At 41.2% G+C, this 17,146-nt stretch overlaps 1 protein-coding gene across 2 annotated transcripts in view; it reads left to right on the top strand.

Moving 5' to 3' along the window:
• dnah10 (dynein axonemal heavy chain 10) overlaps nt 1-17,146 on the top strand; it is a 283,837-nt gene that overhangs the window by 180,152 nt on the left and 86,539 nt on the right. For both annotated transcript variants that reach the window (XM_072240729.1, XM_072240730.1), the window contains 6 exons: nt 1,037-1,182; nt 5,088-5,240; nt 8,064-8,324; nt 10,195-10,367; nt 13,526-13,619; nt 13,869-14,036. In XM_072240729.1, coding sequence (XP_072096830.1) covers nt 1,037-1,182; nt 5,088-5,240; nt 8,064-8,324; nt 10,195-10,367; nt 13,526-13,619; nt 13,869-14,036 — 995 coding nt within the window. The remainder of the gene's footprint in view (nt 1-1,036; nt 1,183-5,087; nt 5,241-8,063; nt 8,325-10,194; nt 10,368-13,525; nt 13,620-13,868; nt 14,037-17,146) is intronic.

Raw genomic sequence — 17,146 nt, 5'->3', positions numbered from 1 at the left:
TTTTGATTATGCCCTCAAGAAACTGAATCTCAGGGTTGTCTATGGTGACACATATGTGGTTGAGGCAGGTACATTAACAACAGTTAAGGCATTGTACTTTGTACCTCGATAATAAGTTTGCTTTGAACTTTGAACTTTTGAACTCAACCAGCTGGTCTGTCTCACTCTGGTATACCTCCACATCACCATTTAAAGTTATACCAACAATAGTTGTGTCATCAGCAAATTTATATATGCCATTTGAACTGTGCCCAACCACACAATCATGGATGTAGAGAGAGTAGAGCAGTGGGCTAAGTACGCATCCTTGAGGTGCACTAGTGTTGATAGTCAGATATTTTGGAGTTTTTGTTTGTGTTCATGCACACTCCACTTCACCTGAGAGACAAAAAAGACTCTGCAGATGCTGAATATCCAGAGCAGCATGCACAAAATACTGGAGGAACTCAGCAGGTCAGGCGGCACCTATGGAGATGAATGAACAGTTGATGGTTCACGTTGTCTGAATGAAGGGTCTCAGGCTGAAGTATTGACTGTTTATTTCCCTCCATAGACACTGCCTGATTTGCTGACTTCACTTAAATGTACTTCATCGGCAGAATAAAAATTTGTTACTGTAAAGAAACTTTGTTTAGGGTAATGGAGAAATATATTTTGCAATGCAGGTCAATTATTTTAAATTGATTCATGTGGTTACAGAGTGAACATGCCAACTATGCACTAAGTATCGAACTCGCGTCACTTGAGTTGTGGTGCAGCAGAATCAGCCATTGTGCACCCCCTTTAAATTTTGTTAGATGTATTCCTACATCGGAATCCAAGACAAGCTGCTTAAATGTCAATTGTAGTTTCTTCCCGCACCGCCACTTCAGGAGTGTGGAGGAGGGCTAATGCTGGTGAATCAGTGGGTGCGAATGTAGCAACGGTAGAAATAATTGGCAGGAAAAATTCTCAACGATAATATTCTCAGTAAATGCAAGTATTGAAATGAACTGATGTGGCCTTACCTTACTGAACTCTGCTGAATTTTTTGCAGTTCCCACCGTCGACACCACACGTATCAGTTGGCTGCTTGGAGAGATGGTGAAAATTAAACATCCTGTACTACTGGTGGGAGAATCGGGAACCTCCAAAACTGCCACGACGCAAAACTTCCTTAAAAACCTTAACACAGACGTTACTGTACGTGGCTGAGATCTACTGCTTTTTATCTTGTATATACAGTATTTGTTTCTCAAGAAAAGATTTCCTTACTCTCTCCCTCCTCGTCTTCAGTGGATGGAATGCACACTCATTGCATTATTTTGTACTGGAGACAAGGAAGTTAGGGAACTGGCCTGCTTCCACTGGGAAGTCCCATGATGGTGGGTGTCCAGTCACATATCCTTTAATGGCAGAATAAATTGATGAGATGGTAAGAAACCACTTGGGATTGTTGACTTTGTAGCAGAGACATTAAATAGAGAAACAAAAAGCCCGTGCTGAAGCTAATTGATCACTGGTGGGGAGAATAGAGAAGCTGATATTACACTGATTGAGTCTGAGAGTGATACAGCAAGGAAACATGCCCTTCTGTCCATCTTGACCAAGATGTCCACCTGTGCTAGATTCATTTGCCCTGTATTTGGCCCATATCGCTCTAAACCTTTACAATCTGCATAGCTGTCCCAGTATCTTAAGTGCTGTTAATGTACTGGTGGCTCATTCATTGATCCCTTTTAAATTTTTTCCCCCTCATCTTAAACATATACCGCTAGAGTTTGATTCTGTTTCCGTGAGAGAAAGATAGTGCATTCACCCTAACGATGATTACCTCACAGTCTCCTGTGCTCCATGGAAAAAAGTCATAGTTTACCCAACTTCTCCCTAGAACACAGGCCCTCAACATTTTTGTAAATCTTCTTTGCACACTTTCCAGCATAGTGATGTCTTTCATATAAAAGAGTAACCAAACAAACAGCACTCTAGGTGTGACCTCACCAATGTCATATACAACTGTAATATAGTGACCTAACTCCTATGCCCAGACTGATGGCCTTTTTCACCTATGATGACACTTTTAATGAACTATACACTTATTCTCCTAGATCCCTTTGTTCCAGTACACTCTGTAGTTTCCTACCATCTACAGTATGCTTGACTTTCCAAAATGGATCACATCCCATTTACTTGCATTAGAATCCATTTGCCGCTCGGCTCACTTCCTTAATTCATCAATTTCCCTGTATGATATTATTATCTATAGCAAAGAGAGAGTAATAATCTCAGAATTACCCAGGGCCACATGCCAATGACAGCAGAAATAGAGAGTGGGATAAAATAAGGCTAAAGAAGTGGTGTCAGAAGATGGGATCTAAATTCCTGAGGCTTTGGGACTTGTTCCAGAGAAAATGCTAGGCTGTTACATGAGTCAAGGACAGGGCTGATATCCATGTGAAGTATTTGTTTGTGGTGTTAGGGTGAGTTTAAGTTAGTATGGAAAGTATATGGTCCCTGACCAAGAGTTACAGGAGAGGAAATCAAGGGTGGAAGAAAATACATAAATTGAAAGCAAAAACAGAATACGTGGTGAGGAGTTGAGCTACAGCCTATCCAACAGGGGGAAGTAGTATATCGGAAAGTGGTAAGAAAACAAAATTAAAAGGTCTGTATCTAAATGTATCTGAAACAAAATCAATTAAGTATTAGACATAGATCTGTATCAAGTTCAAGTTTAATTATCATTGATCTGTATGGTTTAAAAGCCATTACAGTAACAGAAGGATCAAGGCTGAGAGCTTAATATTCAAAGATGTTTGAGTTTTAGGAACGACTGACAGGAAAGTGTAGCAGAGTTATCTCAGAGCATTTTAAGTGATGGAATGAGTACAGTTGTGAGGGCTGAGATGCCATTAGGTGCTGTTAAACAATTAGCAAGGAGCAAGGGATAACAGTCAGTGAAGGGAGTAGTGTACAGGTCTGAAACAATAAACAATGGCATTGGGTGATGTTAAATGATGGCATTGGTTAGGTGGTGTTGTGTGGTAAACAATGGTATTGTTTAGATGGTGTTGGGTGGTGTTAGATGATGGCAGAGGCTAAGTAGTGCTGGGAGGTATTAAATGATAGTGTTGGTTAGATGGTGTTGGATGGATGATGGGCAGTGTTAAACGACGGCAGCAGATAGCTAGTGTTGGGAGGTGTTAAACAATGTGTTGGGTGGTAAATGGTAGCACTGGTTAGATGACGTTGGGTGATATTAAACGATGGCATTGGTTAGATGGTATTGGGTGGCAAACGATGGTGTTAGCTATATGATGTTGGGTAGCGTTAAACGATGGCATCAGTTAGATAGAATTGGGAGGTGTTAAACGATAGTGTTAGTTAGATGGTATTGGGTGGTAAACGATGGTGTTGGTTAGATGATGGTAGGTGGTGTTAAACGATGGTGTTGGGTAGCGTTAGATGATGGCATTGGGTGCTGTTAAGCAATTTGCAAGAAGCAAGAGATAACGGATGGGAGTAGTGTACAGGTCCCTAACAGTAAACAATGGTGTTGGTTACAGTAGCACCATAATAATGATTTACTTTAATCTTCATGTAGACTGTGTTAATTAAATTGGACACAGTAGCAATTCAAATGTCCATGGAAGTTTTCAGGAGAACTTCCCAGGTCTCTTATTATGGGACCAACTGGAGAACAGAGGACAAAATATTTAGGTCTGCTAACATTTACAAGATGTAAGATATTTTGATTTTCAAAATATTCATCATAATGTTACTTTGCTAGACAAGATACAGGGCCAGTTAATTAGCTGGAAACAGCAAGTTGGGGCGAGGGGTCCATTTACAGATTGGCAAATTGGAACCTGTGCGACTCCACAGGGATTGGTGCTGACACCCAGCTGTTTTAATAACGTGGAGGAAGAAAGTCACTGCGTTGTAGCCAAGTTTGTGGATGATGCAAAAAATGAAGGTGGGACAAGTAAGGCAAATGGTGAGGAGGATATATATGGTTTATAGAGAAATAGGGATAGGTTTAGTGAATGGGAAAGAAAGTGGCAAATCTATGAAGCTGTTCACTTTGGAGGGAAGAGTGATAAATGGAGATAGCAGAAAGCTGCATCATAAAGTGATTTAGGGATCCCTGTGCATTAAGGCAGCACACAGATGTACCATTCAACTGAGAGCCAGAGGAATGCTGGCTGTTAGTTCAGCAATGGTAACACCAGAAAATGCTGAAAAAACTCAGCAGGTGAGGCAGCATCTGGAAGAAAGAAACAGAATAACAATTCATATTGTCAGAACTAGGAGAGAAAAAGACATGCTGGGAAAAAGTGACGGGGTTTGGTTATGGGTAGGACGAAGAAATATATCAGACAAGCTGAACCCGAGGTCACTGTGGGGTACAATAGGAGGAGTCAGAGAGTGGGAATACAAACATTGCAAACTGAAGGTACACTGAGGATCTTCAGTGTCTCACTGTCAGGGTCCCTAGGACCAGAGCACACTGTCTCACTGTAGGAGTGTCTCACTGTCAGGGTCCCTAGGACCAGAGCACACTGTCTCACTGTAGGAGCGTCTCACTGTCAGGGTCCCTAGGACCAGAGCAGACCGTCTCACTGTAGGAGCGTCTCACTGTCAGTGTCCCTAGGACCAGAGCAGACCGTCTCACTGTAGGAGCGTCTCACTGTCAGTGTCCCTAGGACCAGAGCACACTGTCTCACTATAGGAGTGTCTCACTGTCAGGGTCCCTAGGACCAAAGCAGACTGTCTCACTGTAGGAGTGTCTGACTGTCAGGGTCCCTAGGACCAGAGCAGACTGTCTCACTGTAGGAGGTTCCATTTAACACTCAGGTGAGGAAGTTTCTTCTCTCAGAGGTTTGTGAATGTTTGGAATTCCTTCTCCCGGAAATCTGTGGAGCCTGTCTCCTTGAATAAGTGTAAGAGAAATTACATTTTCACCTGGGAATTCAAAGTGTATGAGAAATGACATGAATGTGTTATGAGAAAATTTTGGAACAAACATGATATTATTGAATGGAAGAGCAGGTTGATGTGGCTTCTGTTGCAGTTTTAAATCTGAGTATGTTTGTTTGATCTCTCAGCTGCTGTTGACTATCAACTTTTCCTCTCGGACCACGTCAATGAATGTACAAAGAAACCTGGAAGCCAATGTAGAGAAACGCACCAAAGTTACCTATGGGCCACCTGTGGGAAAGAGTCTCTTGGTCTTCATTGATGATATGAACATGCCAAGGGTAGGAGGAACCTTTATATTGTATATTTTTGATGGGATACTAATACAAAAGGGTTCGGGTTAGAAAGAATGTTTAAGCTCCAGTCACTATACTGGACCACTCTTCACTCTGCTGCACCAATGACAATAGGAAATCAACCTGTCAGTCGAATAGTGGGAAAATGATAAATGCAGAGGATATTCAGCAAATAGCCACATTATTTCACCTTTGGCTGCATGAACTGCCATTAGTTACATAAGGTGTATTGAAAGCAGCTGATGTGAAGAAGGTACTTGTGATATTCACCAGAATAGTTTATTGGTTTATTATTATCATATATACCGAGATATAGTGAAAAGCCTGTCTTGCATACTGTTTGTACAAATCAAATCGTTACACAGTGCATTGAGATAGAATAAGATAAAATAATAACAATGTAGAATTATGACCATAAGATATAGGAGCAGAATTAGGCCATTCAACCCATTGAGTACTTCTGGCATTTCATCATGGCTGATCCATTTTCCCTCCCACCCCAGTCCCCTGCCTTCTCCTTGCATCCTTTCATGCCCTGATTAATCAAGAATCTATCAACCTCTGCCTTAAATATACCCAATCACTTGCCTTCCACAGCTGCCAGTGGCAATGAATTCCACGGATTTACAACTCTCTAGCTAAAGAAATTCCTCCTCATCTTGTTCTGGAAAGACCTTCCCCTGTTATGAGGCTGTATTCTCTGTTCCTAGATTGCACCCCCCCCCACCCCACCCCACCATTGGAAACATCCTCTAATAAAGAGTAAAAGCTATTGAGAAAGTGCTGTGCAGGTAAACAATAACGTGTAATACCATCATGAGGTAGATTGTGAGTCCAAGAGTCTATCTTATTGTACAAGAGGTCCGTTCAAGAGCCTGTTAATAGTGGGGTAGAAGCTGTCCTTGGGGGAGGTGGTACGTACTTTCAGGCATAAGTAATTTCTGCCTGATGGGAAGAGATAATGTCTGGGAAACTTGATTGACTGCCAAACTAGAATCATTGAATAGCAAACTTGTTTGTTTTTGACAGGGAAATAAGATTATCACCACAGTTTGAGAACCTCTCTTCTCTGTGCTGGAATATCTCAGCCTCTGAATCGGTCCCCTGCTTCCCAAAAGATCAGAAGTGGCTGTAACAGTAGTAATGTTTGCTCCACCATTCAGATGGATTGTAGCTTAAAAGTAAATGTAGAGTCTGTGCCCACATGCCCACACTTCTAAAACGTCTCAACCAACTGAGAGGAGAAGGTCTTCTTTATCCCAGTTTTAAATGAGTGTGCCCTGATACTGTGGTCATACCCTCTTGTTCTGTACCCTCTCAGAAAAGGAGATATCCTCTCAATATTTACCCTCAGAACCTTCTGCTTCAATAAGATTCCCTCTTGTTCTTCTAAACTCCAGTGAGTTGAATCTCAGTCTGTTTAACCTTTCTCAAAGGACAATCCCTCTATATCTGTCTCTGAACTACACTCAATGATATTTCTTTATTTTAAACACGTTAGATGTGATCCCACTAATGCCCTGTGCAGTGAGACTTTATTAGTTAAATCCTTGATTTCCCCTTGAAATAAGAGCCAACGTTCCTGTTAGCACCAGCTTTCTGTTTTCTGCACAAAGACCCCATATTCCTTTTGTACTTTCTCAAAATAATTCTACATTTAAATAATATTTTTCTGTCTTCCTTCCAAAGTGAATAACTTCATAAAAAGCTGTATTATATTCTATTTGTCATAGTTTTGTTACCTCATTTGATCTTACTTGTTAATATCTAAGTTCCCAGCTTTGACCTCCTTCCAACATGTCTCTGCAGTGACCTGCATCTCCATTTTGCTGTTTGTTCATCCACCTTATTGCAAATGCTTCCTGCACTAAGATCTGTACGTTTACCTCATTGTCATTTTTAATCATCTTTTCTTTGTATTGTGGCCCAGTTTGCCTCTTGATTTCCCTGTAGTCTGCTTTTGCATTTCACTTATTCTTCTTTCTTTTCATCCCCTCTGGCTACATGCTCAGATTCCTATTCCCCAGCCATTCTAGATTAAACCCACACCAACATCACAGGCCAGCACTCTCACTGGGTGCAAACTGTGCAGATTTCACCTTCCCCAGAACCGGTTCCAAGTCACAATCCAGATCCCTCCCCTCTGCACACTACTTCAGCCATACAATTGATTTACTTTTTCCTGTTGTGGCACTCATTAGCTCTGGAAGTTATCCTGAGACTTTGGAGATCCTGCTTTTTAATTTATTCTTAAATCATTGAATTTGTCCTCCAGGATTTCATCAGTTTTTCTATCTATGTTGGTATCACTTTCTATCATAAGGAATTTTTCACTCTGTCCTTTCTGCTCTGCATCCACTAGATATCCTTGACCCTAGAAACCTTTGTCTGTTCTCCATAGAAAAGGTCCCCCTTCAGCTGTAGCTCTATACTCTTTCAGTCCTCTCTTGTATAGCAAAACCACCCATAGTGCCACACTCGTGGTACTTGCTTCATTTTCCTGAGAAAACATCTCAGCAAGCAGTGTCAAAGATGGTATAGTTGTTGGGGTGGAGTTGGGAGGGAGATGAACAGTCACAGGATTCCTGCACTGTCCACTTTCCTGTGCATCGTGGTCACCCATTTCTTTCTGCCTACTTCCTAGCAGTGGAAGACTAAAGTTATCCCTTTTGCATCTGGTGAGACCTCCATGGTTACAAAAATAAACGCATTTTTATAGAGGCCCATGTTTGGTTAAAGAATTTCCCTTCTGAAAAAAATCTCTGTTGTTGCAAAGTTGACTTGCCTTTGTTGATTGTTGAAAACTAGGTGGATGAGTATGGTACACAGCAACCCATCGCTCTGCTGAAACTCCTTCTGGAGAAAGGTGGCATGTATGATCGTGGTAAGGAGTTGAATTATAAAATCCTGAAGGACCTGGGCTTTATTGCTGCAATGGGAAAAGCTGGAGGCGGACGTAATGAAGTGGATCCCAGATTTATCTCGCTCTTCTGTGTGTTCAACGTAATATTTCCATCAGAGGAATCATTATTTTCGATATACTCTTCCATTCTGAAGGGACACACGATGGTAAAGAAACCAATTCTTGTACTTAATCTATAGGGTAACTTTTCACTAATCCTTTCATCCGGATTGCTGCTTAATTAAAAAAGGGTTGTTGCTGGAATTAAAGTTTGGTAATAGATCTCTGTTGCTTCACGTGACATCCGAAGAACAGACAGCTTGAACGTTTTGTATTTATTACTTAAGATCAAGCGAGACAGTGACAGATGCACAAATTACTCCTGTGACCAAGACAGAAGGAAATCTGATTTAAGTATTGTCGAGTATTTGCCCTGTTAATCATGTTTGATTCTGCAGTCTTTTGTTCAAACTATCTTGTTTTCAATGGCTCTGAAGTGTGAACTGAAGTGTAACCAGGGCAACAGAAATGGGACTAGCTCAGATAGACATTGTTGGCATGGGGAAATTGGGCTGAAGAGCCTGTTACAAAATAAATGAGAAACTATAGTGGAAGATTTGCAACACACACAAAATGCTGGAGGAACTTAACAGGCCAGGCAGCATATATGGAAAAAAAGTACAGTGGACGTTTAGGGCCGAGCCCCTTTGGCAGGACTGGAGAAAAGATGAGGAGTAGATTTGAAAGGTGGGGGGAAGGGAGAGAGAAACACAAGGTAATAGGTGAAACAGGGAGTGGGAGGGATGATGTAAAGAGCTGGGAGGTTGATTGGCGAAAGAGATACAGGGATGGAGAAGGGGGAGTCTGATAGGAGAGGACAGAAGGCCATGGAAGAGAATGGGGGAGGAGCACTTGAGGAAGGCGATGGGCAGGCAAGGAGATAAGGTGAGAGAATGGTGAAGGCGGGGGGAAGGGGGCATTACTAGAAGTTCGAGAAATCGATATTTATGCCATCAGGCCACCCAGACAGGATATAAGGTGTTGTTCCTCCAACCTGAGTGTAGCTTCTCATCGTGACAGTAGAGGAAGCCATGGATTGGCATATCGGAATGGGAAGTGGAGTTAAAATGGGTGGCCACTGGGAAATACTGCTTCTTGCGAATGGAGCGTAGGTGCTTGGCAAAGCAGTCTCCCAATCTACGTTGGGTCTCACTGATATACAAGAGGCCACACCGGGAGCACCAGACGCAATAGTGACACCAACAGACTCACAGGTGAAGTCTCATCTCACCTGGAAGGACTGTTTGGGGCCCTGAATGGTAGTGTGGGAGGACGTGTAGGGGCAGGTGTAGCATTTGTTCTGCTTGCAAAGGATAAGTTGCAGGAGGAATATCAGTGGGGAGGGACGAATGGACAAGGAAGGCATGTAAGGACTGATCCCTTCAGAAAGCAGAAAGCGGAGTCCATTCTTGTAGACGATTTGCAGTTGAATCAGACACTGAAAGAGAGGGGAAAGAAATGAATGCATTTATAAAGAGTTAATGCCATTGGGTGAACTGTACTGTGTTAGCATGCTGGCTAACACAGTATGCACAATTCACTCAAACTGATGTAATTCCAGGCATGCTCGCTGGAAACCCTACTGGTATGGGGAAAATGTAATGGATCCTTGGTCTGGGGTGTTGATAGAGACCCTTGTGATTAGTGGAGGGGCAGGTTCAATCAGGGTAAGGTGTTAGAATTAGAGCTGTTCCAGTTGAGAGTGACAACAGCCAGAAGGTCCACCAAATCAAGGTGGAATTTTGGAACTTTTTCCCTCTAAAGGTTGAAGCTTGAACTGGAATTAGTCCTGCGTGATGAGGATAACAAGGTGAATGGAACACGGCCGATATGACCTGAACTGGGGACTCCCTGATTTAATCACAAAGGTGGAGAGCGTTGATGATGGGAAAGAGGGAGGGGTGTAATGGTAGGAAGAGACGAAGGAATAGGCAGTACAGTGACGTGTGACTAATCCCATTACTGATTGTTGCTCAGCCTTTCACTGAAGAAGTACAAGGAATCTGTGTTAAAGTGACCTCTGCTACTCTACAACTCTACAGCAAGATTGTACAGGACCTGCCTCCAACTCCTTCAAAGTTTCACTACATCTTCAATCTGCGAGACTTGTCCAGGGTGTTCAGTGGACTGGTCCTTGCTACTCCTGAAAGGTGAGAGTCATTGAAGGTTATAGACGTGTCTCTGATTGGCTCGTGAATCGTGGATGCTAACATTTCTGTAGCATGTCTCACATCCTCCGGGCATCTGAAAGCCTAAGTGAAACATCTGTGGGTCATAGCTAAAAGAAGATCATAATTGGGAGCTTAACATCCAAGGATTAGCATTGTTTCGAAAGGATTGGCAGATAGACAGAGGTGGTAGGGTGGCTCTGTTGGTAAAACTGAAATCAAATCCTTGGAGAGAGGTGACATGGGATTGGAAGATGAAGAATCCTCGTGAGTAGGTTTAAGAAATTGCAAAGGTAAAAAGCCCCTGAAGGGAGTTGGATACAGGCCTCCAAACAGTGGTCAGGATGTGGGCTACAAATTACAAGAGGAAATAGAAAAGGCTTATCAAAAGGGAGATATTGTTCCATGTTTGATTAGGGAGCTTATGGTAAAGGTAAAAGTGTTGTGTATTTAATATTAAAATAATATTTGATTAATATTGTAAATATATTGTTTGATTAAGCATTTCTTGTTTACATAATTAATTATGGGCTATATCTCAAAGTACATGATTGACGTGTGTTATTATGCCATCACACCCTACTAAAAATGAAAGTGAAGTACATAAGTTTATCCTTGGGCTCCTAGTGTTTACCTTTTGATTAGTTTCTGGAGTTCCAAAGCATAATAGTAGCAAGGAATAAGTTTTAAAATGAACCCAAGATGACTACCTACCTGTTGAAGTGCAGCGATACGCTTGAGTTTAAAAAAAGCACAGTGCTTTTTTTTCTTTGCAAGAGGAGAGAGACATCCGAGTTTAAAAAAAAGGCAGAAAACGGATAAAATCCATGGGTTCATAAACAGTGAGTACCGTGTTATAATAATAAATTTTTAAAAAGCAGAAATGGCTGGCTGCATTGGAAAGACGGACACGTTCAATTGCGCAATAGATAATGGGTATGTATACTGAACAAATTGAGTAGTATTTTGAAGCAAATGGAATAGCCAATGAAAAGCGAGTGCCAGTTTTACTGAGTGTAATAGATGGAAAAGCAAGCAGTTTGCTTAGACGTTTAACTGCTCCAATCAAACCAGACAAATGAACTTTGCTAATGGTGTGAAAGCAATGCAGGAACCTTTGGAACCGAAACTATTGTTGATAGCAGAATGCTATAGGTTTCATAAGCGGAATCAAAAGGAAGGGGAACCCATTTCAACAACCCATGGCTGAATTGAAGAAATTGTCAGAGCATTACAGGTCATTGATGGGCTTATTGATACACTGAGAGATCATTCAATTTGTGGAACCTTACAAGAAAGCATTCAAAAATGGATCCTTAACTGAAGCGCAACTCACATTTAAAAGAGCAGTTGAAATCTCTGTGTCAATGGAAGCAGCAGACAGAGGTGCAATTGAGTTGCATTCAGGAATGGAAGTGAGCGTGAACAAAATTGCAACATCTAAACAGAGACCGGCCTGGCTGAACAAATCATGTTACCATTGACAGGGCTCACATACACCAGACCAATGCAGGTTTAAAGGCGAAACTTGCAGAAAATGCAACAAAGTAGGACACATACAAAGCATGTGTTGGGCAGACAAAAATGAATGGACTGCACAGGGTAGAGAAAAAGATAAAAAGTCAAGTTGCAGTTTTAAAAAGAACACAAAACGGCATGCTGTTGATGAAAAATCTGATAATGGTGAGAGTGACACAGCATTACGTAATCTTGAGATTTACTATGTGAAAACTTACAAGAGACAAGCAAAATGGCTTACACCAGAAGTGAATCACAAATTAATTAAAATGGAATAGGACACTGGCTCAGCTCCTTCAGTCATTCCACAAAATGAGTTTGAATGGCATTTCATCAATACTGAACTGAAGCCTTCAGATATCCAACTAAGAACTTATAGTGGAGAAAAAATGACTCTTATGAGACTGACATTTATAACAGTGAAATACCGCAAGCAACAAGCCACATTGGGCTTGTATGTGGTGAAAACAGGAGGGCTAGCATTGTGGGGTGTGAATGACTGAGACAATTACAACTTGATTGGAGATCTGGCTTCCCCTGGCATGGACTAGAGCTTCTCAGTATCTGACAAATATTCATTCTCCATTTTGACTAGGGTCTCTCACAGATCAGGAAGCTGCCACACTTTTTCAATAAGGCTTTCAGAATCCTTAATTCTGTCCACTTGATGATATCCTGAATCACAGAGCTTGGAATATCACACATGTTTTGGGAGTGCCATCTTGTGTATGCAAGTGATGTGGCCAGCCCATGGGAGCCAACATAATGTAACCTGATGACGCTGGTTCATGTTCCTGAACTGGAATATCTCTCATAAATGTGCAGCCCCTCGGCTGGTACATTAATTAATGCAATAGACTGCTAGTATTCATCTTGTATCAAAACAGACAGTTTTTCTTTCCCTTGTTTTTGCTCGTCACTATTTGACTTGTCCTGCTGGAATTAACCAGTTCAGCATCTATTCATAGTCCAGCAGCAATGCTTAGCATCACTTGTGCTTCCTCAGTAATGATGGCATTGCCTTGCTGCAAGGGACTTGTAAACAGGTGTTTTGAAGCAGTATGTTGGGAGCCATACTAGAGGGGGTCTATACTTGGCCTTATCTCAAGGAATGAGGGTGGGGTGTCTGTGGAGGATCACTCTGGAATGAATTGCCAAAGGAGCTGGTAAATGCAGATGCCCTCACAATGTTTGAGAGTCATTTGGAAAAGTACTGAAATAGGTAAGATGTTGAGGGATAAAATCCTAATGCAGTCACATGGAATTGCAGAGCTGTATTGCACAGGAACAGGCCTTACTGACTCACTCATGATGCCTATCTACAAGGTTCCATCAGAATGTGGCTGTATAAGGGTGTAATTTGAATGTAGTGTTGGATAGAATCACTGTAGAATTAGCATTGTTGGAAAAGGGGAATCCATTCAATCTAAATTAGGGCTTGACTGTATCATCATTAGCCCAATTTATATCCTTCACTTTACATAATCTATTGGTTTTGGTCATTCGACTATACTTTTAAAAGTGCAAGTCTCAGATTTCTACAAACCTTTGTGTAAATATGAACAATTGTTTCCCAACTCCCATATTCACAAAGTGCTTTTCTTTTTCCAATGTTTACCAAGGTTTCAAACAGTTGGACAGATGGTCAGGCTCTGGAGGAATGAATGTCTTCGAGTGTTTCATGACAGACTCATTAATGAAGTGGACAAAATGCTGGTTAGTATAAAGATCAGTGAACTAGTGTCACCATTTTCAATACCTAAAACTTCCTGCAGTTTTTAATTCCCATGTTTTCCCACATTCTGCCCAGCATGTTTCATAGGTCATCTTTAGTTTACATCTTCAAAATATATCCATCTATTTAAACAAATAATTTATTAGGAGTTAACAAGGAAATTGTGAAACCCCATTTTGTTTGTGTTGTGCTCTATCCTTCAAGATATTTTTTCATTTCCATATTTTCAGGTTGAAGGAAATATCAACCAATTAGTAGAAGACCATTTCCCGAATGTATTAGAGCAAGCCACCAGGAACCCGATTCTGTTTGGAGACTACCGGACATTTATGCACGAAGGGGAGCCTCGTATATATGAAGATCTGCAGGATTATGAGGCTGCTAAAGCTCTCTTCCAGGTGTGCAGCAACTGCTGACAAATTGTTGCATGAGAGGTGGATGATATTTGCCTACAGAACCATTTTAAATAATCATTAGACTTCATAGTAATTTATTCCCTTTGCAAAATAGTTTAAAATCATTTATAGATCTTTAATATCCCCAGCATGATAAAACTTGTGAAAAATAGATCCAAATTGGTCTGTTTAGGCATGTAGATCAGAAACAGATTGATTTTACTCTTGCCAATGATATGAACATAGCTGAAATATTAGATAGAATAAACATTGTTGGGCTGAAGCATCTTTGAAGAGAGGGAAAGTGAATCTCAGGGTAGTATTAGGTAACATATACATACTTCAACCATAAATTTTCTTGGAACTGTGAACTAAGCTGGATGAATAGAATCTCAGACTGTTAATGGGTGGACCATCACTGTCCAATATTCGCTGGTGACACGAGTGTGCCAGAGGATGGCTAATGATGTACTGTACCATTGTTTATCAAGGATTAAAGAGTAGACAGTCATGGATTAGTTTGTTCATTGGTGATAAAAACTATTGAAATCAGTTCATAACCTTAATTTAAAATTCCGGCAAGTACAGGCACAGAGCCCTCAAATACTCCGCATACATTAACCCTTTCATTCCCAGAATTATCCTCATGAATCTCCTCTGGACCCTCTCCAACGCCAGCACATCCTTTCTTAAATAAGAGGCCCAAAACTGCTCACAATTCTCACAAGTGCAGTCTAACCAATGTCTTATAAAGCCTCAGCATTAAATCCTTAGTTTTATATTCTAGTCCTCTCAAAATGAATGCTAATATTGCATTTGCCTTCCTCACCGCAGACTTGACCTGCAAGTTAACCTTTAGGGAAACCAGCACAAGGACTCCCAAGTCCCTTTGTACCTCTGATTTTCCAATTTTCTCCCCGTTTAGAAAATAGTCTACACCTTTATTCCTTCTACCAAAGTGCATGACCATACACTTCCCTACAGTATATTCCATCTGCCACTTCTTTGCTCATTCTCATAAACTGTCTAAGTCCTTATGCAGGCATGCTGATTCTGAAACACTACCTGCTCTTTCACCTGTCGTTATATCATCTGCAAACCTGGCCACAAAGCCATCAATAATGTGAGAAGAAACGGTCCCAATACCAACCCCTGTAGAACACTAATAGGCACCTACTGCTAGCCAGAATAGGCCCCCTTTATTCCCACTCTGTCCCTCACAATTTTGTATGCCTGTATCAATCTCCCTTGATTCTCCTACACTCTGGGGAATAAAGTCCAAACCTCTGATTTATTCCTGTGATGGTAGTCTCTCATTCCAGAAACAAACCATTGTGTTGTACATTTTTATAATTCAATGGCTTGTTTCTGCAGTGAGAGACTACCTTCACAGGAATAAATCAAAGAGATTTGGACTTTGTGTTGTACATTTTTATAATTCAAAGTCCAAACTTCTTTGATTTATTTCTATGATGGTAGTCTCTCATTCCAGAAACAAACCATTGAATTATAAAAATGTACAACACAATATGTAGGTAAGCCTACAAGAGGAGAGGCTGTACTTGATCTGGTATTGGGAAATGAACCTGGTCAGGGGTCAGCTTTTATAGTGGGAGAGCATTTTGGAGATGGTGATCACAATTCTATCTCCTTTACCATAGCACTGGAGAGGGATAGGAATGGACAAGTTAGGAAAGTGTTTAATTGGAGTAAGGGGAAATATGAGGCTATCAGGCAGGAACTTGGAAGCATAAATTGGGAACAGATGTTCTCAGGGAAATGTAGGGAAGAAATATGGCAAATGTTGAGGGGATATTTGCGTGGAGTTCTGCATAGGTATGTTCCAATGAGACAGGGAAAGGATGGTAGGGTACAGGAACTGTGCTGTACAAAGGCTGTTGAAAATCTAGTCAAGAAGAAAAGAAAAGCTTACGAAAGATTCAAAAAGCTAGGTAATGATCAAGATCTAGAAGATTATAAGGTTAGCAGGAAGGAGCTTAAGAATGAAATTAGGAGAGCCAGAAGGGGCCATGAGAAGGCCTTGGCGGACAGGATTAAGGAAAACCCCAAGGCATTCTACAAGTATGTGAAGAGCAAGAGGATAAGACGTAAGAGAATAGGACCAATCAAGTGTGACAGTGGAAAAGTGTGTATGGAACCGGAGGAGATAGCAGAGGTACTTAATGAATACTTTACTTCAGTATTCACTATGGAAAAGGATCTTGGCGATTGAATTGAATTGACTTTATTTCTTACATCCTTCACATACATGAGGAGTAAAAATCTTTACGTTACATCTCCATCTAAATGTGCAATGTGCAATCATAGTAAGTTATAATAAATAAAACACTTAGTGTAATATAGAGTACACTCAAGTCAGTCTGATGGCCTGGTGGAAGAAGCTGTCCTGGAGCCTGTTGGTCCTGGCTTTTATGTTGCGTAACCGCTTCCTGGATGGTAGCAGCTGGAATAGATTGTGGTTGGGATGGCTTGGGACCCCAATGATCCTGCGGGTCTTTTTTACACATTTGTCCTTGTAAATTATTGTAGGGATGACTTACAGTGGATTGAAAAGCTTGAGCATATAGACATTAAGAAAGAGGATGTGCTGGAGCTTTTGGAAAGCATCAAGTTGGACCAGATGAGATGTACCCCAGGCTACTGTGGGAGGCGAGGGAGAAGATTACTGAGCTTCTGGCAATGATCTTTGCATCATCAATGGGGACGGGGGAGGTTCTGGAGGATTGAAAGGTTGCAGATGTTGTTCCCTTATTCAAGAAAGGGACTAGAGATAGCCCAGCAAATTATAGACCAGTGAGTCTTACTTCAGCGGTTGGTAAGTTGATGGAAAAGATCTGGAAGGGCAGGATTTATGAACGTTTGGAGAGGCACAATACAATTAGGAATAGTCAGCATGGCTTTGTCAAAGGCAGGTCGTGTCTTATGAGCCTGATTGAATGTTTTGAGGATGTGACTAAAACCGTTGATGAAGGTAGAGCAGTAGATGTAGTGTATATGGATTTCAGCAAGGCATTTGATAGTGTGGAGGGCTGTCAGAGGTTACAGCGGGACATTGATAGGATGCAAAACTGGGCTGAGAAGTAGCAGATGGA

The sequence above is a fragment of the Mobula birostris genome, chromosome 22 (assembly GCF_030028105.1).
Source record: "Mobula birostris isolate sMobBir1 chromosome 22, sMobBir1.hap1, whole genome shotgun sequence".
Lineage (NCBI taxonomy): Eukaryota > Metazoa > Chordata > Chondrichthyes > Myliobatiformes > Myliobatidae > Mobula > Mobula birostris.
Note: the sequence above shows the minus strand (reverse complement) of the source record. Positions and strands in the feature narration are given on the sequence as shown.